The 20688-nt window shown below is 43.2% G+C and overlaps 1 protein-coding gene across 2 annotated transcripts in view; it reads right to left on the minus strand.

Annotated features, from left to right (window-relative positions):
* Positions 1-2774: 2774 nt before the first annotated feature.
* Positions 2775-20688, minus strand: part of LOC146566459 (platelet-derived growth factor receptor beta-like) — a 52936-nt gene continuing 35022 nt past the window's right edge. For both annotated transcript variants that reach the window (XM_085290132.1, XM_085290134.1), the window contains 7 exons: positions 6268-6390; positions 6068-6179; positions 5384-5483; positions 5196-5301; positions 5015-5120; positions 3248-3380; positions 2775-3158 (listed from right to left, as the gene is read on the minus strand). In XM_085290132.1, the coding sequence (XP_085146258.1) occupies positions 3056-3158; positions 3248-3380; positions 5015-5120; positions 5196-5301; positions 5384-5483; positions 6068-6179; positions 6268-6390 (783 nt within the window). In that variant the 3' untranslated portion in view covers positions 2775-3055. The remainder of the gene's footprint in view (positions 3159-3247; positions 3381-5014; positions 5121-5195; positions 5302-5383; positions 5484-6067; positions 6180-6267; positions 6391-20688) is intronic.

Genomic DNA, 20688 nt, shown 5'->3' on the forward strand with positions numbered 1-20688 from the left:
TCTGTGGCCCCTCTGCCGTGGGGTGTACCACAGGGATCTATTCTTGGGCCATTACTGTTTAGATTGTATCTCCTGCCACTGGGTGCGATCTTTCGTAAACACAAAGTGTCATTTAATAACAATAATAATGCTAATAATAAATTTTATTTATGAGCGCCTTTCAAGTCACCCAAGGACACTTTAAAATAGGATAAAACGGGTTAGGGTTAGGCGCCCCAGCCAGGCGCGCCAGCGTTCACTCAAGCCGGAAGTCTTCAATTTCATTTATATGCTGATGATTGCCAGCTTCATTTTCCTTTCAGTCATTCTGATAGCTCTCCAATTAGACTCCTGCTTGATTTCCTTAGTGATGTTAAGTCATGGATGGCTCAAAACTTCTTAAATTTTAATGAACGTAAAACGGAAGCAATTCTGTTTGGCCCGAATCGTTCCTCTGATATCCCTGATGTTGAACTTGCTGCTCTGACCCTTCACCTGAAGAGCTCGATTACCAATCTTGGGTTAAAAATCGACTCTGCACTTACCTTTGATGGTCACGTGAATGGGGTGGTGAAATCATCATTCTATCACCTCAGGCGTCTGTCGAAGGTTAAACCTTTTCTTTCAAGGCATGATTTGTAGACTGTTATCCACGCTTTTATAACCTCACGCTTGGATTATTGCAGCTCCATTTTAATAGGGGTTGGGCTGGCCACTCTGACACGCCTGCAACTAGTCCAGAATGCTGCGGCACGGTTTTTATCTGGTAAAAGGAAATTTGAGCACATTACTCCGGTTCTGGCCTACCTGCACTGGCTTCCAATTGAATTTAGGATTCATTTTAAAGTTCTTTTATTGGTTTTTAAATCTTTAAATGGTCTGGCACCTGCATATTTAGAAAGAAAGAAAGAAAGAAAGAAAGAAAGAAAGAAAGAAAGAAAGATTTGTCTGATTTGCTGAAGCCCTATGTCCCCACTCGTTCGCTCTGGTCAGCTGAGCAGCTGTGGCTCTCAGTCCCCAAATCACGGCTGAAACTGAGAGGAGACCGAGCGTTCTCTATCGTGGCTCCTAAGCATTGGAATAATCTTCCTCTTCACATTAGGCGATCGACATCAGTGATGGTTTTTAAATCCAGATTGAAAACGCATTTTTATTCACTGGCTTTTGACTCAGTGTTTGACTGACTTTACTTATATTTTATTGTTTTCGCTATGTTTATTATTTTGTCGTATTTATTAATTCTTATGGTATCTATTATGTTTCTATTGTTCAGCACTTTGGTCAGCCTTGTATGTTTTTAAAGTGCTATATAAATAAACGATGATGATGATGATGTTTGGAGACGATGAGGTCGACGTCTAGCTGAACACACACCTCTGTGGTTAACATGATTTCTTACCTGCCTCAGTACACCCGTGTGCTCCTCCCTGCTCGTTGGTCAGTGGTGGTTCGCTCCTTCAGCAGATTAATGATGGCGCCCACGTCACTGAGAGGTCGCATGCTGCAATTCCTGCTTGAACCAAAGAGTGGTGTGAGGTGGTTGGAGTAAAGGTCCAACAGGTGGACCAAACCATCTGCTTTGGGGTTATTGTTTCCATGGGTTCCCCTCTCTGTGTGTATGGTGGTGTGGTTGACTCGGGCTCTGTGGTGAGGTCAGGCGGTCAGGCGGTCAGCTGACCTCTATCTGATATTAATGTGGTTTTTGGCATGTTTGGGGGACCAGCACCCTGCTGGGAGCGGCACACCTGTACCTGTCAGCTGGTTTCCATGACCACAGGTGGACTCATTGTAGGGCCTGAGGTCTAGTTTCATTAAGGCAGAGTCTGTGTTACTGTCTGTGAAATAATGTCATTATTCTGGGACTTCCTGTGGTCAGCCTCAAACCTGCGGTTGCTAAAATGAGCAAAAACCCTGGAAGCTGCTCGGGGATCCATGGTGTGACGACAATCAAGATCTTAGTAGGTTTTCTTGGGTTTAATGAGCTTTCTCACAGTTCAGGGAGTAAACAGCGGTAACGTGGAGGTCCTTTAACCCCTTGCCTGCTGCCTTCTAACACAATATTTTAACTTTGCGGGATAAATGAGGAAGAAGCTGAGTCACAGCGATTCTTCTTTTCACAGGAAACATTTTCAGACATTCAGCACATTTCTGCCCTCCAGCTCTCCAACAGGAAGCAGAAGAAATGCAGCTGGCACAGAGGACGTGGCTTCCAGGGCTCTGAGGTCCCTTTATACTGAGCTCTCACCTGCAGGGGGAACCTCCTCCTCCACCTGCTGCAGGTTTCTTGTCCTCACGTGCTGACACTAAGAGTTTTTTTCTCTTTGTCACCTCCCCTCTGCATGTATTATTGTAGGGTCTACCTTATAAGAGATGACTGTTGTGATTTGGCTCTGTATAAATAAAATTGAATTGAATCTGGTTTAAACTTAAAAACTCAAATATTCTTCTCCACCACCAGCACCTAACCAAAAATAAGAAATCCTGAAAACTGCAGTGCCTCTGGTGTCCAGCAGAGGCAGCAGTGAGTCATATACTCCAATGTTAAAATAAACATGCTCACAGCCTGATACACAAACTGGTCTATATAGATACCAAAGCAGCTTCATGTTCAGAAATTGTATTGAACTTGGCATTATTAGGGGTGTGGCCTCTGTGACTGATGTGGATGGTGAAACAGGTGGCTGTAGCTGCTAGCTTCACCTGAACCTCCACCTGAACATTGGAGGTGAGCTGACTGTTGTTGACCCTGATATGTGTGTGTGTTGTGTTTCTCATGAGGAAGCATCAGAACAGTCTGATCCACGAGTACATTTTAATGGGAGCTTCAGTCCTGACACGGGCCAGCAGTTTGGATATACAGATAGAAAAGTCAGAGTACATGAGGATACTAAAGTTTATAAATGTGAATCAGGACCTGCTGCACACTCAGCACACTCTGACTCTGTGACCTAAACAAGCTTTGCAGGTAAAAAGGTTACACAACCTCCTACAGTCCATACTCAGGGCACAGGAGCCCCTCTGTAGAGATGCATGGGTTATTTAAACCCTGCCCCAGACTTTCAGGCAGGTGAAACCTTCACAGACGACTCTCCTCCTCAGGCCCCACAGCTTCCTGTCTGTTCTCTGATGATGTCACTTCGGGAGAGTATGAGATGGCGGGAGAGTCTGACATCGAAGGGCTGCAGAGAAAACACAGCATCATCTCTATCATCCTCACAGGCATCGTAGCCTGCAGGATCGTACCTGACCGCATCACATGGTTTCGTACCTGACTGCGTCCAGCGCAGCGCCACCGCTGCTTTCAATTGTGACTTCGGTAACGGGCAGAATGTAAGCGACATGCGAGGAACCTGCCTCTACTGGCTCCGCCTCTGGCCTATTTACCTGAGAGGTGGCACTTGCTGTGAAGAAAGGGGGCGGGATTTGTTTTAAACTTCTTTAACTTTCAAAAGTGACCTGTCTGTGTCTGAGGGTGTCTGTATGTGTGTCTGTCTGTGTCTGTGGGTGTCTGTATGTGTGTCTGTCTGTGGGTGTGTGTGTGTCTGTATGTGTCTGTCTGTGTGTGTCTGTATGTGTCTGTCTGTGCGTGTGTGTGTGTGTGTGTCTGTATGTGTGTCTGTCTGTGCGTGTGTGTGTGTCTGTATGTGTGTCTGTCTGTATGTGTGTCTGTGTGTGTGTGTGTGTGTGTGTGTCTGTCTGTGCGTGTGTGTGTGTCTGTATGTGTGTCTGTCTGTGTGTGTCTGTATGTGTGTCTGTCTGTGCGTGTGTGTCTGTATGTGTGTCTGTCTGTGTGTGGGTGTGTGTGTGTGTGTATGTCGGGGCGACCGTGGCTCAGGGGGTTGGGAATTGCATCTGTAACCGGAAGGTCGCCAGTTCGATCCCTGGGCTCTCTGTCCTGGTCGTTGTGTCCTTGGGCAAGACACTTTACCCTACTTGCCTACTGGTGTTGGCCAGAGGGGCCGATGGCGCAATATGGCAGCCTCGCTTCTGTCAGTCTGCCCCAGGGCAGCTGTGGCTACAAACGGTAGCTTGCTTCCACCAGTGTGTGAGAGTGAATGAATAGTGGTATTGTAAAGCGCTTTGGGTGCCTTGAAAAGCGCTATATAAATCCAATCCATTATTATTATTATTATTATGTGTGTGTGTGTGTGTGTCTGTATGTGGGTGTGTGTGTGAATGTGTGTGTCTGTCTGTGGGTGTGTGTGTGTGTGTGTCTGTATGTGTGTCTGTCTGTGGGTGTATGTGTGTCTGTGTGTATGTGTGTCTGTCTGTGTCTGTGTCTGTGTGTATGTGTGTCTGTCTATGTGTCTGTGTCTGTATGTGTGATTTTGTTTTTGTATGTGTGTCTGTGTGTGGGGGTGTGTGTGTGTCTGTCTGTGTGTGTGTGTGTGTGTGTGTCTGTCTGTGTCTGTGTGTGTGTCTGTCTATGTGGGCGATCGTGGCTCAAGAGTTGGGCGTTCGCCTTGTAATCGGAAGGTTGCCGGTTCGAGCCCCGGCTTGGACAGTCTCGGTCGTTGTGTCCTTGGGCAAGACACTTCACCCGTTGCCTACTGGTGGTGGTCAGAGGGCCCGGTGGCGCCAGTGTCCGGCAGCCTCGCCTCTGTCAGTGCGCCCCAGGGTGGCTGTGGCTACAATGTAGCTTGCCATCACCAGTGTGTGAATGTGTGTGTGAATGGGTGGATGACTGGATGTGTAAAGCGCTATATAAATACAGGCCATTTACCGTGTGTGTGTGTCTGTATGTGTGATTTTGTTTTTGTGTCTGTGGGTGTGTGTAAATCTGTGTGTGTGTGTGTGTCTGTATGTGTGTGTCTATATGTGTGTCCGTGTGTGTCTGTCGGTGTGTGGGTCTGTGTGTAATTCAGTGTGTGTGTGTCTGTGTATGTATTACTGTGTGTGTGCGTGTGTGTCTCTGTGTGATTTTGTTTTTGTATGTGCGAATGAGTGTTACCGCGTGTGCTACCGTGTGTGTTACTGTGCGAGAGTGTGTTAGCGTGTGTTACTGTGTTTGTGTCTGTGTTACTGTGTGTGTTACCGTGCGTGTCCTCCTGCTCCTCTGCACCTCTGGATAAACTCTGCTTGTATCGGTGCACAGCTGGATTTCCTCCCTTCAGGAAGTCTTCGGCAATCTGCAGGTAACGCTGACACACAACAACATGATCAGTGTCTCCTGGGTCAGGTGGTGTGTGATGCTTACCTGAGGCAGGTGTTGGTACCTGTTTATAGTCGTCAGTCAGCATGTTGCCCATTGCGATGAGCAGTAAAGAGAATGAAGGTCTGGACTGAGGTTTCTCTTCCCAGCAGCGTTTCATCACGTCGTACCTGCAGACCGAAAAGTGCAGAGGGTCATGCTGAGCGTTGTCACAGGAAGCTGATGTGTGCGCCTGCATGCGTTGTGTCATACATGTCCTCAGGAGCGTGGTCGGGTCGACTCATCCTGTATCCTCTCTTCAGAGCAGAGTAGAATTCCTGGGTCATGGGGAGGTCGGGGTACGGGCTGCAGCCTGGGACCAAAACACAGAAACCCTGTGGTGAGGGGGCGGAGACGAGGCTGACAGTAGTGAGCAGACACACCTGTCACAGTCGACCAGAGGGAAGTGTGAGGCTGAAGGAGATCTCACAGCGACGTCTGGACCTTTGTTCTTGTTTTTGATTGAAATGTACAATAAATTCCCTTTTTTCTCTTTGATTAAAGTTAAGTCTGTTCTTCTGGGCTGTGAGGTTGCTGGTAATGGTTTGTTCCAGCTGCTGGATCTGTTTCCTGGTTTTGAACTGGTTTCCAGTTAATGACCAATTTACAACTTCAAATTAAAACTGTGTGTATAACTTTAAAGGGTAAAGGTCAGCAAGAAGAATCAATAAACTTCAACCAGTCCACCCCCTGTTAATGGTAAATGGTAAATGGCCTGTATTTATATAGCGCTTTTCTAGTCCCTAAGGACCCCAAAGCGCTTTACACAACCAGTCATCCACCCATTCACACATACATTCACACACTGGTGATGGCAGCTACATTGTAGCCACAGCCACCCTGGGGCGCACTGACAGAGGCGAGGCTGCCGGACACTGGTGTGACAGACTGGGTTACCCAGAGAGAATATCTCCCACAGCAGAACTCCATAGGACCAAACATCGCTCTGCGAGCTGTAAATGTTCTGGAAGATGCTCTCTGGAGACATCCACTTCAGCGGCAGGAAGCTCTGAAACACACAGGTGGGTGCACAGGTGAACACCTGACCTGATGATGTCAGGAGCCCTCAGTATAGTTGACTGAACTGGTTAACTAACGTTTCCCCTGGCGATGTAATCCTGGTCCTTCAGCAGGTCTCTGGCCAAACCAAAGTCACAGACCTTCACCAGCTTCCCCTCGCACACTAGAATGTTCCTCGCCGCCAGATCTCTGTGCACACACTGAGGGACACACAACACGAATACAGATAAATAGGTAAACAAGGTAACATGTGAGTACATCAACTGGTCAACAAAACCCTCGTATCTCAGTATCACTTCCTGTTCCTGTTACATCGCACAGTGGTGTCTTGATGCACGCTCATGCTCCAAGTAAGGAAATCCCTAAAGTTGACTGCGTTCATCTGGACATTTTCAGTGGGAGAAATGTTTCATCAGCATCAGGTGACTTATTCAGTCTCAGCTGACTGCAGGTTTCAACCATATAAACAGGACATTTTAACAGTGACTGAAACTTGCACCACTGAAAGAATTGTCAAGGATGTTTGATATGAAAGGAAGGTTGGAGATTGGCCTATAATTAGCTAAGACTGCTGGGTCTAGAGATGCTTTTTGAGTAAAGGTTTAACTACAGCCAGCTTGAAGGCCTGTGGTACATAGCTGATTATTAGAGATAGGTTGATCATATTTAAGACTGAAGCATTAATTAATGGCAGGACTTCTTTGAGCAGACTTGTACAGGCCTCTGGAGTGCAACCAATTTGGTCCAAATGCGACCAAATTTTTCAATGGTGCGACTAAAAAAAAATCCTAGGTTGCACCAGTGCGACCAACTTTTCGAGTAAAAAAATAAAATAAAAAAATTCCCTGCAACACATTATGCCCCTATCATGGTCTAAACCAATCAGAGATAGTCAGGGGCGGGACCTCTCTGAATAGCTTGAATAAAGCGATATCGATTCATTAAATCCTGAATCGACTTTTAAATATTACTGTATTTTGCCAGAATTTCAGGTTAAAGCTCTCAGAACTATTTCAACAACCACCAAACAGCAAATGAGAGCAGGTACACGGATTCTGCACAAAGAAGTAAACACAGAGCAGACCCGACGCATCAGAATCAGCTTTGTCTTTCTCGGCTTTCTCACCCGACGGCCATTGAGTTTACGTGTTTTTGCGCTGATTCTGAGCTGCAGGTTTTGTCTGTCTCCAACCAAAATTCACTGACTAGCAGCAAAAGAAGATCCAAACTATGATTCACATTTGATAAATGTCGTCATTTATTAACTCTTACTTTTGCTGTTTTGCTTCCACCACGATAAAATCACACTTCATGCACAGTTCTCTCTCTCTCTGTGTACTTCAAGAACAGTTTCCCATCTCAAATCTCTGTTTTCTGCATTATTCATTCGCTTATTACCCACCAGTCTACCGTTGCTTACAGCGCTGCCGGCCGCTAAAAACCAGGAAAATCTCCTTCATGTTTTTCTGTGTTTTATTCTCAGTTTCTTTGACACAAAGACATCTGCTGTGATGCTCACACCTCTGATGAAGTCTCACAATTGTCAGTACTGATAAAGGATCAGAATTATAATATTTCTGAATGTCTGAGACAAAATTGAATAGAATCAGGACTTTGTGAATCGGAATCGAATGGATTGTAGAAATCAGTGATGGTACCCAGCCCCAGTGAGCAGCCTTGGCCTGACAGAAGTGGATGTAGCTATGGGTAATGAGAAAAAATGAAAAGAACAATTGATAACTTTTTTGTTAAGGCCTGATCCATCTGAAATTCATAGCCAGCTCTGACATTGTCTACAATATCACCAAAGAGAGCCAAAGCACTTTAAGCACAAGCACTTTTTCAGTAACTTATCTTTCTTGTAGAACTGTGCTCCAAATAAAGAACTTTGTATTGACAAGACTGTTAGTTAATTATTTACAAATCAATATTGTCTGTATGGACAGCAATTTCCCCCCCGAAAAAGTGCACATGTAAAACTGCGGTTTTAAGCAATGCAGTTGAACAATTTGGATGCACCTAACTTTTGTGCTGGTGTGCCTAAAAAAAGTTAGGCACACAAGTGCAACCGTGGCAAAAAATTTGTCTAGAGCCCTGCTTGTAGGAATGTGCTAGTCTAATTTGGTTGTATGAGGTCAACATTGACCTTCTGTGTTGTAAGTTATAATGGCTGCACAGCCATTAAGGATCAAATCAGCTTCTAAATAATTTTCTGGTTTTTCTCCCTCTGGATTTTTGCTATTGAAAATAAAAGTTGGACTGACTTGCATTTAATTTGTGTGTAAGCAAAATTTAAAATAGTATGCTACCACAAATTGTTTTTTTTAATTTAGTAGCACTTGAAATGTTTGCCAGTGAGTAAACAATTAGTATTGCATAGTCAAGAACATCAATTCATTCTTAGTACTCTGTACTGTGTAACAAGAGGTGTCCTCCTACCTCTTGTTACCCCCGTTTCTGTTTTCGTACTTTTTATTTTGACTGTTGTGTGCTTTTTATTCTTGTTTTAGCTTTGTGCCTCTCTGAGAATAACACATTAATCACATATGATCGGCTAACTTGGTTAAATTTCCAGCGACCGCTTTTTCATGAGTCGGATCCACATCGGGATTTTGGAGACGCTACACTGCTGTGTACCTGTCTGCCTAAACAATCTGCTTGCCTCCACCCACCCTGTTTAAGAGGTCCATCAGGAAGCGTAGTAAGCATTCATTATAAATAATCTTTTCCTTACTCTACATCTGGATGTGTTGTTCCTGACCGAAACTTGGATTTGCTCCAGTGAGCTCCTTTCCAGATGAACAGAATCAAATTTTTGGAGGCTTCTCCAAACTTCTTCCCCCTGACTGTGTTTTTTTTTCAGATTACCAAGACTCACAGGGAATGGTGGAGCCATGGTCTTTAAAAACAAACTTACATTTCGGCGACTGCCTTCTCCCACCTTCTCTAGCTTTGAGGCTCAATTTTTAACCTGGTGTTCAGTCTGCGTCTCTCCGAGTTCTTTAGTTTTCCCCAGTTTAGGTTTGTTTACTCCCCGCTCTGCTCATCCTGTTTTTGTCACCTTATCACCTCTGTAAATAAACTTTCACTCGCACCCTAGCCAGTGCCAGCATTTTGGATCCTTTTCTCAATTCACCACATGACTGCTGCGCAGCCGTGACATGTTTTTTGAAGGCCGAGAAAGATGCCAAGCAGATTTACTTTACCAAGTGGATCATCATGGCCTTGCCATATTGGTCCATTTAATTGACCTTAATTATAATTGTGTATTTATTTTATTAGATTTTCGGTTGTTACAGACGGGACAGACATGACTGGGGGATAGGACAGGGAGAAAGAAAGAAAGAAAAAGATGGAGAGAAAGAAAAATAGAGGGGAGAAGAGATGGTGAGAAAGGGGGGAAAACAAAACACCTGGATCACCTGTATGGAGAAAAAAAACAGAAGAGAAAACAAGCAAGAAAGAGCAACATAATAAATACAACACTATCACAACAAACTAGCTAGCAGTAGATAACAGTAGATACTAAATATTAAATGTTATTGTGCAGCACACAAGATCGACAGTGCACAATGTGCTTTGGGGTAGCAGCCAAAAAAGGTGAAGTTTGTGTCTGTGAACACCCGTGTGTACACCTGTGTGCACACCTGTGTGGATCAGCATGCTTGTATTCAAAAGGTTTCTCCATGTAACGATCTGCTAGGGAGTGTGGGGAGCCATAGCACCGCCCCCCCAGGGCATGAAGCAGGTATGGAGGAGATCCAGGCCCCAGACATCCAGAGGCCCCAGAGTACGAGGACCCAAGGAGGACCACCAAAGGGGCAACTGTGCCACCCTCCTGGGAAGAGCTGAGGAGAGCCCCAAACGAGAGGTCACCAAGCAGCCACAAATAGACACTCTACACACATTCACACTCCCCAAACATATTCTATATCCCAGGTCCAGGTACCCCCGCATCCCAAACCCCAATCTGATGGCCAGCACCTCCTCCCAGCACCCCAGCCCTGACAGTTAACAGAACGGGTGTGGGAGAGGACCCCAAACCGCCCTCCACCCGCTCTTATGTAGTGTTGCTGCGTGCTGTTCTAAAGTGCAATTCAAACACAGGAGGGCATGGTGCTGCTGCCAGAGAGCAGCACGGCTCTTCCCAAAAACCCTCAGTGTCTATATGCATTTAAAATTGAGGGTAGGGCACCAGCACCAAAGATGGGTTTGAATACACAGACCATCCTCTGGAGCCTGTAAAACGTGCCCACCCCCAAGGACCTATATGTATGTGTTATGAGAGTATGAGTAATGTGGATGTCTAGTTTGCAGAATAAAATTGAGGCACAGGTGGCCAGAAGGGGACAGAGGGGGAGTGCCTCCCCTGCACCCTGGTGACACACCTGCACCCCAAGGCCCTGCATGTGTGGGTGAGCGTGGTGGAGCGTGGTGGAGCGGGAAGAGGGAGGCAACTGAGGAGGATGGGGAGGGAAGGCCAGCTCCCCTGCTGACCCCAGTAGGCACCCCCACACTCTGGAACCCACCCACCACCCTGTGCTTTCTGACTTACATTGACTGCCTATTAAATTTCGTATCGATTTCAAAGTCCTGTTGCTTACTTTCAAATGCCTAAACAACCGGACTATCTTACTGACCTCCTCAGTCTTTATACTCCCGGCCGTTCATTGCGATCATGTGGACAGATACTCCTGGCTTAACCCAGGCACCGTCTGAAGACTAGAGGTGACCATGCCTAGCACCATACCTCTTAATAGTCTCCCTGTTACCATTCGTGCCTCTGGCACCATTCAATCTTTTAAAGCACGCTTGAAAACTTAATATTTAAACCCGCTTTTTTCCCTTGTTAATTCTCATTTCTTAATCGCTGCATCTTTCCCTAGATTATTATGTATTCTCCCTATCTCTACTCACTAATGATTTTGCTTGTCCTTCATTTTACTGTGTTTTTAATTTTTCATTGCTCAGTATAATGATTTATTGTCTATTGCTTCGTGAAGCACTTTGTGTACCCCTGGTTTTAAATGTGCTATATTAATAAATTTGTATTGTATTGCAGTGTACTTGCAATGAATAAGTTGTCCTAACAGTCATCTTAAGTAAGCTTCACTTAGTTTTTTTGAGGCAGAGTTTGCATAATTTTGTTAAATTCTGGGAACTAATGAGGTTGTACAGTGTGTAAGGCAGAGTATACTAATGTAACCCAGTGAGTTTACACGACTCAGTAATGCACTACAACATGTTATTGTTAATTGGGATTTATCATTACTCTGTTAATCACTGAGTTGATCAAAAATAAATCAATAATAAAAGATAAATACTATAAATATAAGAATAAAACTAGAGCTGGGCGATAGAACGATAACGATATGTATCGCGATATAACTTTTACTCGTTAGAGAAATTAAACTATCGCGATAGACCTCGCCGCTCTTGTCCTCTTAAAAAAAAAAGAAAAAAGGTCAGCCAATCCAAATTAAGTAGCGCAGAGCCGAACCAATCACAGCCGCAGCATCACGTGACTTGTTACGTACAGCACAAGTGCCAAGCCGCACATGTGTATTTGTTTGGGAAGCAGCCAGCCACCGTACCGCCCGGGTAATGGAGGAAATGAGTGCACCGACTAGAAAAATCTACCGAGCGTGACCGAAGAGAAAACAGATGATGGTTCCAATGCCGGAGAGATTGTCGAATGGAAGAGCCATAGAAGCTCCGTAGTGTGAAGGTATTTCGGCTATTTCAAGTTTGACAAAAAACAGAGTAGCGTGCACTGTAAATTGTGCCGAAAGCAAGTCTGGAAATACAATAAACTGGTGCATGCGTCACACTGTGCGCCACGTTATTGTTTCGGTGAAATGAATTTCTACAATACTGTTACTGTTAATTCTACTCTCTGCAGTGTTTAAATGCTTACATATACACACAGTTACTGTCCGTCCACACATACGACTCGGTTCTGCTTCTATGCCCCAGCTTTGTTTACTTTTTCCCACCGAGGCTTCTAGACTTCTGATTGGCCAACATTTCTGCACGGTTAGGAATCTAGCGCCACCTGCTGCTTTGGCATGTTCATAGCAGCGTTTTCCTTCATTTCTGCCTTTATGTGTGGACGGGATTATTTTTTAAAACGAAAACGGAAAATCTCAGTTTTCAAAAATACCCGTGTACGTGTGGACACGTCTCTGACTGGAAGCGCTAATTCGTCATTCGGCTTTTGTCAGACTAAAGTAACTGTTAAAACTGTTTGAAAAGCTCAGCTATACAACAAGGAGAGATTGAGAATTTCCTTTTAGTTCTCAGTTTATTTGATATTGACAAAAGTTAGTCAGTTTTGTCTGTTCTTCTGTAAAACAAACTAAGATTTATTTTTAGAATTAATATTTTGTTTCTAAGTGGAATTGACAATTTAGTCTGTTTCGTTTGTTCTGTTTTGAAACTTAAACGCTTTAGCGGCTGCCTTTTGTGTAGTTTGCAATATTTGCCTTTATTTATCTGAAAAAGTCTCATGTTCCTTAAGTACATCTACCCTGTTGAACTTCATCCATCCATTCGCGTCCACTTAATGGATGAACTTATTATGGGAAATAAATATTTAAATAAAAACAAGCTGCTGATTATTTCACATTTTACTTGTGAGCAATGGCACATTTAAATCTTACAAATATAGTTATTTGGCTTATATCGTGATAGATATCGTTATCGCCTGAAATGAAAAAAACATATCGTGATATGAAAAAATCTTATATCGCCCAGCTCTAAATAAAACCCAAAGAGTATATTTAACACCCCTACTGGTTAGGAAGGAACAAGCCCCGCCTTCCCCTGCTCTGTACCGTCACATGCTCAGACACAGAGAGAGACGGAGGAGCACGAGACCATCGCTGGTTTTCACCGCCAAGCTTTTCGCTGGAAAATAACTATTAACTTGATAAATTGAGCAAATATCCATACCGGGGATCTGCATGGACCTTGGAGAAACGGACCTGATTTATTGTGAACATTTTGGACCTTGAAACCATCGCGGTGAGTCAGAAGCTGTTAAGCTAACCTTGAAGCTAAAAAGCTAACAAGAAGTTAACAGGGAATATAATGGCCCGATTTCAATGTTGTAGATCTGCGCGGGAGCGGATGAAGTGGACAAGATCCTCTCTGAGAGTTGAACAAGATCCTCTCTGAGAGTTGAACAAGATCCTCTCTGAGAGTTGAACAAGATCCTCTCTGAGAGTTGAACATTAGAAGTGTGCTGGTGAGTTAAACTGGGACTGGGCGAATCAGGGTAATTGAAAAGCTAACTAGCCTAATGCTCATAGCTGCAGCTGTAGCTGACCACGTTTTCACTGTGGGAGAACACACGGGGTTTCTCACGGAGTTCAGCCATTTTGAGCACTCAGCTTGTGTGCTGATGATGTTCTAGTATTACTTGTTGAATATTAAATGCACTAAAATTAGATGATGGAATAAGTTAATGTTGATCTTAAAGGTCATGAATCTACTTTATTTTGTTACATTTGATGCTCGAGCGGCACTGGATAGATGTCCGTGTGTATTCTTACTGTGCTGATACGTTACCACATACTGTAAAACTACAGCCTGTGAGTTTTTGTATATTATTTTGGTAATTCTATTTTGTACATTGAGTGTAAATAATATATTGCTTCATTGCTATGCAGTGTAAAGCAATGCTCCTGTAATTCAGTTAAAGGGCAATGCTGTAAAAAAAAAAAAAAAATCTACCATAGTTTATGGTTTATTTCTGATCTCTGATAGAAATGTGCACATTGATGATAGAATAAGCTGATTGTGATTTAAAGATTGCATTCATGATTAAGATGCACTGTATATACTATAGTTAGAAATTAGAATTAATGTTTTGTGCTTGTTTTGTTATAGCACTTGCATTATTTACACATATGGCCATGTATATCATTAGAGTGTGAACTGAATTAGTAATAGTCCTGTTTTTTACAGGCTAGGTTTTCTTTTTTGGGATCGTGAGACCTGGATCTCTTCCTGACGAGGAAGATGGCGAGCCTTTCCCTTTGAACTGAACCACAGCCATTCCGAGTTGGCCCAGAAGGGCAGGTTGCTCTTCTCTCATGAACAATTGCAACAGTGCGGTAGGATGAAATCGCACCAATCACAAACTTTTGACCTGTTGGGTTTGACTTGACTGAACACTGACTATTAAGCCGGCAAGACTGACATATCTGTGCTCAGATAGGATTCTGATTGTTATTATTATTGCTGTCACTGTATTATATTTTATGTTTTCATTCCTGTTCATGAAATGCTGTTAAATTGTTGCTAAATAGTTTAATACAATTCATAGCAACTTTACCTGTGGCTCCAGTCATTCTTCTCCACGCAACTCACTTTATCCCCCCTACGAATCTAGCTATTGGAGCATTCTCTCCATCTTACTTTAATTTCCCCTACCCTATCCTGTACTTGGCTACACTAACAAAGACTCGGAAGAGAGAGACTTAATGTTTAATAATAAAAATAATAATAACCATGAAGATGATAATAATAATAATATAATAAATTTCCCTGTTTTACTCTTTTGTGCTGTTGTGCGTACTATATATATATTTTGTGTTTAAATTGCTGGTTTTTAGTTTGTTTTTTGTCTGTTTGGGAGCTGACACAGTCTCTGTGGAGATGGGGTTTTGGGGGGTAACAGGAGGAGAGAAGCTGCAGAGAGGCGTGTAAGACTGCAACTCTGCTTTCTGGTCTCAACTCTGGATAGTCATATTTTGGGAGGTTGGATGCCATCTCTCCTAACAAGACCAGGTTTCCTACAGAAAGTTTCCCAATTATCTATGAAGCCCATATCGTTTTTTGGACACCACTCAGACAGCCAACAATTTAAGTGAACATCTGGCTAAACATGGCACTCCTGCAGAGGTGGATAGTAACGAGTTTGATTTACTCTTTTACATTTACTTGAGTACGTTTTTGAAAAAAAGAAGTACTCCTAGCAGTACCTTTATTGCACCATACTTTTTACTCATACTGGAGTACATTTGTGAAGAAGGAGCTACTGTTATTCTTCTATATTTGGCAATATTTGACTCATTACTTAAAAAAAATGGTAATTAATTTCAAACATTAGATAATACTAGAAATAACAGATTGTGCCACCAGTGGAGTTTCCTGTACCTCTTTCACCAATCAGATGTAGGCATGCAGTCACATGACCAGTTATTCACTATGGCGGGCAGAGTGGCCCAAGAAAGAAGAAACACATAATAACATGGGAGAGGCAACCATCTCCGCTAGAATTGAAGAGGATGAACACCCTTGGCCTCAAATACAAAGAATGTTTCGCTTACAAGAACAGCTTTATAATGCGGTGACTTCAGTGTGAGCCACAACAAACCAACATTTCAGCATGAAAAAACTCAACTTGTCTAACTGTGTCCAGGTAAGTTTACTCTAAATTTCTTTTTAGCTGTGGCTAGGTGGTAGGGCTGGGCGATATATCAAGTTTTTTAAAAATATCGATATATTTTCATACGAGATATAAGATGTGATAATATCGTTTATATCGATATAGTCTATGTTACGTTATAATTATACTTGTGGAGCCGCAGGTTTGCCTCTCTTTCATCCACTTTTGTCTCTCCTTCACTGAACACAACTCCCCCTCCCCCATAGTTTCACCTGCAGGCAATGACAAGATGAAAGCGGAAAATCTCCGTTAGCAAGTTACCGCGGATCGCCGGACGGTGTCAACGTGTTAGCGAGCTAACCTCGCTAACGACATGCAGCCCGGAGGAGCTGCACGGCCTAAAATCCTTTCATTTTCTCAAAACTCGACAGTGCGCCTTATGTATGAATTCTGGTTGTGCTCACTGACCGCGAACCGATTTTATGTGGTACACAGCGCTCAGCAATCTGTCAAAAAATGTTTTAATATGACTTTGCTAAGCTACGGAGCTGCACCGCTTGATGGATTGTCGGAGAGTTACGGCTACCGGGGAGGAGCCTCGCGGAGTGATACTACTGTGCTTCAATGTAATATTACCGTACTGTGTGTGTATAAGGACCACAAATGGCACCTGTTCAGAGACGTGGTGCAGCTGTGAAATCTGTCTCTTTGTTATTATGCTCAGCGTCTATTAGTTTACATTTTGACTGCACAATTGTGAGCTTTTTGTTATGCACAAAAACAACATTGTTTTATTTTATTTATGGACCATGATTATTTAATAAATGCTGATAATTTATTTTTGAGTAATTTCTTCATGTACATCTACGCTGTATGTAAATAAAAGTGCCCGTGTGACATCTGGGACACAGTGTGACTAAGAACTCTCTTTTTGTTCTTAACTTATGGCTTTAAAAAAAAAATATCGAGATATATATCTTATGTCGCCATCCAGCTAAAAAATATCGAGATATGAATTTTGGGTCATATCGCCCAGCCCTACTAGGTGGACTTCAGTCTAATGTTGTGTCAACAACTTTTTGATATGTCTGTAGTCCAACACACATGAATTAAATGGCTGAATTGCCACCTCAGCATGCAGTCAAGTACTCGCTAATGACCTAATAATTTTATTCTGGTGTGTTGCAGTGAGGGCATGTTTAATAGTTTTAGGACACTGGACCTCCTTGGCCTTGTTCACTTCTTCCCTGTGGAGAGGTCCGTCACATGACTGCGGGGATATGGAGGCGGTTTCCTCCTTCCTTCCTGAGTTTGACCAAACTAGAATCACATCATATTTTCGGCGCCACGTTGTGGTGAGATAAGTTTGAGATAACCTATCACCCACAAACTGTGTGAGCTATAAGCTAACAGCTAGCCTGGTTAATGAAGTTAGAGTTCCACGCAAATGTAAACACAGCTTGTCTCTACTGCTTTAACTGTTAAAGTGTGTGAATGTGTGTGTGTGAATGGGTGAATGACTGAATGTAGTGTAAAGCGCTTTGGGGTCCTTAGGGACTAAGTAAAGCACTATACAAATACAGGCCATTTACCATTTAAATCAGAAGGCAATGCTGCGGTTGACAGGGTTTATTATGTGAAACAGCAGCTTTAGTTTAAACAGCCTGTGTTAGGAGGCTAGCTTCATCCGTCTCTAGGGATGGGTATTGATAAGATTTTAACGATTCCGATTCCATTTTCGATTCTGTTTAACGATTCGATTCTTTATCGATTCTCTTATCGATTCTTTTTTTTTTTTTTTTAAAAAGGAGAACACTAAGGTCGATTAGCTCAGAGCTTTGTTTTATATCTTCTCTTTGAACAAGATAGAAATTTAGGAGTAACATGGCCTTACAAACCCAACAGTGAGATCTTGAGAGATCCAGCCTACGGCTCTTCAATGGGGTGTCACAGGGTCCCCAGGAAAAAAAAATTGTAAATGTAAAATAATAAAATAAATATTCTTGTGAGACATATCACATATTGACGGGGTCGGGTTATGTTAAAAAGTATAAATTGTTATACTTTGTTCATTGGTTCAAAGGTACCCCACACTTCTTTTTTTGTTTGCTTGTTTGTTCTGGTGTATTTTTCATTTGAACTGTTACTCTGCCAGAGTACTCATATTTACAAGATGGCATTGAACGCCCCATTGGTGTATCAGGAAAACTATTTTGTACATATGTTCCTTGAAGGGGATTGAAGTCGTTCTTTTTTCCACCGCAGCGAAGGGCTAGGAGTAGGAGAGGAGCTGCTGTATGGTTTTGTTATCGAATCGATCTGATTGTGAAATAAAGCATATGCAGTGAGAAAGCAACTCCAGGAGTCATCCCTGCCTTAAAGCTGCAACATTCTTCTGTAGCAATAACAAAGTATAACATAAATTGTTCTGTGGCAATTACACAAGAATATCCAGTAATGTCCCTGCCTACAATTAAACACATTCACTTACCAAAAATCGGGGGCATCTGCTGTGGCAAATGGGTGCAAGCCTTTGACCACAAACTTAGACACTGCTCGGTGACATTAGTCTATCCTGGCCTGAAAGGAGACGCTACCGGTAGACTGCAGCGAGAACTGCCAGCGAGCGCCAGCCAGACTCTGTCTCTCTCATCATGGTCACCTACATGTACAGTAATGGCAGGTCTTGTAATAAGGCAGATTGCGCTAACATAATATGCACTGTTAGTTGATTATTTACCTGCCGCATTAACGGGAGAGGACGTGCAAACGTTAGCGCTGCTGCTGGGTTGAGAGTCACGAGTCCGGAGCGGAATTAAAAACGCGTGTCATCGCGTGTTTTGTGAGCAAATGCTTTTGCATATTCGTAGTGTTTCCTCCCTTAAATGAAATATCTACTTTGCAAGTTGCCCTGTTGTCATCGGTTCTCATAAAGTATAATCAAACTTTTGAGCGTTTGAGCCGCTTAGGCGCCGTGTTTCCTGCCAGGTAAATGACGCTCCGCAACGTGGTGACGTCATTCGGGGCGACTGGAATCGATAAGGGAATCGTTTGCAAAAATGGCAAACGATTCCAAGGAATTGAAACAGTGGGAACCGGTTCTCAACAAGAACCGGTTTTCGATACCCATCCCTATCCGTCTCCCTTCCCTTTGGTTGGAAGGGATGGGGTTTCATCTTTTTGCAGCCAGTCACGGCTTTCATCACCGTCTTTCTCGTCTTTCCCTGGAGTAACAGCCAAAACGTGCAAGGAGGATCTATTAGCTAGCACTGCTTAGCCTTGCATACGTTCCTATTCTAAACTTAATCTGGAATTCATTGCAAACTGTTTGTGCGGGATATGAATGACAACATTTTGTTTTTCAACAAGAGTTAGTAAAAAACATCTCCAGTGTGACAACATTTTTATGCCAAACATCCGCAGCTTGGCAGGCTATACAGCACTGTAATGCCCAGACCTCATTCTTTTGAAAACCATACATCTTTCCACAGGTCTGAACTTCATCAGACATCACCTAGACACAGAGCTGGATGAGGCCAGCACAAACAGCAGCCTGTCTGATGAAGATGACTTCTTTGGATCCATGGGGTCAGGAAAGCCAGGAGCCGAGTAGCAGGAGAGGTACCTTTCATATCTGTTTACTGGAGGTGTGAATCTATTGCATGTCTTTCCCCACATCAAGAACCTGTCATTTAAAATCAATACAGCTCTTCCTGCATCTGGAGCTTGTGAAGGACTTCTTAGTAAGGCTGGACTCCTGTTCACTGTTAAACAGTTACATCTCCACAGCAAGAACCTTGAGAGCAAACTGCTGCTGAAGCTTAACCATCATTTCACTGAGCGAAGAAATGGCACATTTTTGCTAAATATGCAGAAATAGATGCACACCCATATAGTTTATGGTAAAGTAAACTGGCTTCTATGTACATGTTCTAATGTTTTCTCTGAGGCTACTGTACCATTTGGATTAAAAGTGACTTTAAAGTCTACAGCACATTCTTATCACTGGATATGGTTTGCTCCGTTTATATATTTATATTATTTATTGTATGTATTGGTTAAAAAGTTTTATGTTGTGAAAAACCGAAATCTGGAAATTAGAATTGTTGTGCCTTAATTGGGGCCCGAGCCCTGAGACCGCGAAGGCCCTTTTGTATCTGTTTCGTTTATTAATAATAATAATATTACTATTAATAATATTTAGTGAAAACAAAAGCACAAGTTTACCATGCTCAAAAACTCATGAAATTTTGCACACATGTCAGGTCTGGTGAAAAATTACGTGTTTTAATGGTTTCACATATGAGCATTGCAAAATGGTCTGGAGCGCCACCTATACATTGTTAAATGAAGTCCCAAGAACACAAACTTTGAGCTACATGAATAAAATTTTGCCCAAATTTTGACAAACAAAAAAGTCATGAGCCCATCAATGCAACGCATTTGACATTGGGGAGAGCGCCACTTAGTGGGAACAGGAAATGTCATGTTTTAAACTTTGGTGTGCAGTATAGAAATTAGTGCCCTCAGCAGCCTTAAATTTCTCTAGGAAAGCCTTAAGGAGTTGGTCTTGGGCTGTATTGGGGCGATCGTGGCTCAAGAGTTGGGAGTTCGCCTTGTAATCGGAAGTTTGCCGGTTCGAGCCCCGGCTTCGACAGTCTCGATTGTTGTGTCCTTGGCCAAGACACTTCACCCGTTGCCTACTGGTGTTGGTCAGAGGGCCCGGTGGCGCCAGTGTCCGGCAGCCTCGCCTCTGTCAGTGCGCCCCAGGGTGGCTGTGGCTAGAATGTAGCTGCCATCACCAGTGTGTGAATGTGTGTGTGAATGGGTGGATGACTGGATGTGTAAAGCGCTTTGGGGTCCTTAGGGACTAGTGAAGCGCTATATAAATACAGGCCATTTACCATATTGGAAACTGTGAGTTTTTAGCAAAGGGCGTGACCCCAGCAGCAGGGCGAACATTGATGTGTCGCCATGAAGACCAAAATTGCTATAACTTAAAGGAATCCAGTCTGATTGCCCCCAAACTTCACAAGCAGGATAACACTCCCACCCTGAACAGACTGATATGCACATTGTCAGAAATACTCAGAGCGCCACC

Source organism: Mchenga conophoros, linkage group LG10 (genome assembly GCF_057382185.1).
Source record: "Mchenga conophoros isolate Kocher_MC1m ecotype Shallow Benthic linkage group LG10, M_conophoros_male_GT1.1, whole genome shotgun sequence".
Classification (NCBI taxonomy): domain Eukaryota; kingdom Metazoa; phylum Chordata; class Actinopteri; order Cichliformes; family Cichlidae; genus Mchenga; species Mchenga conophoros.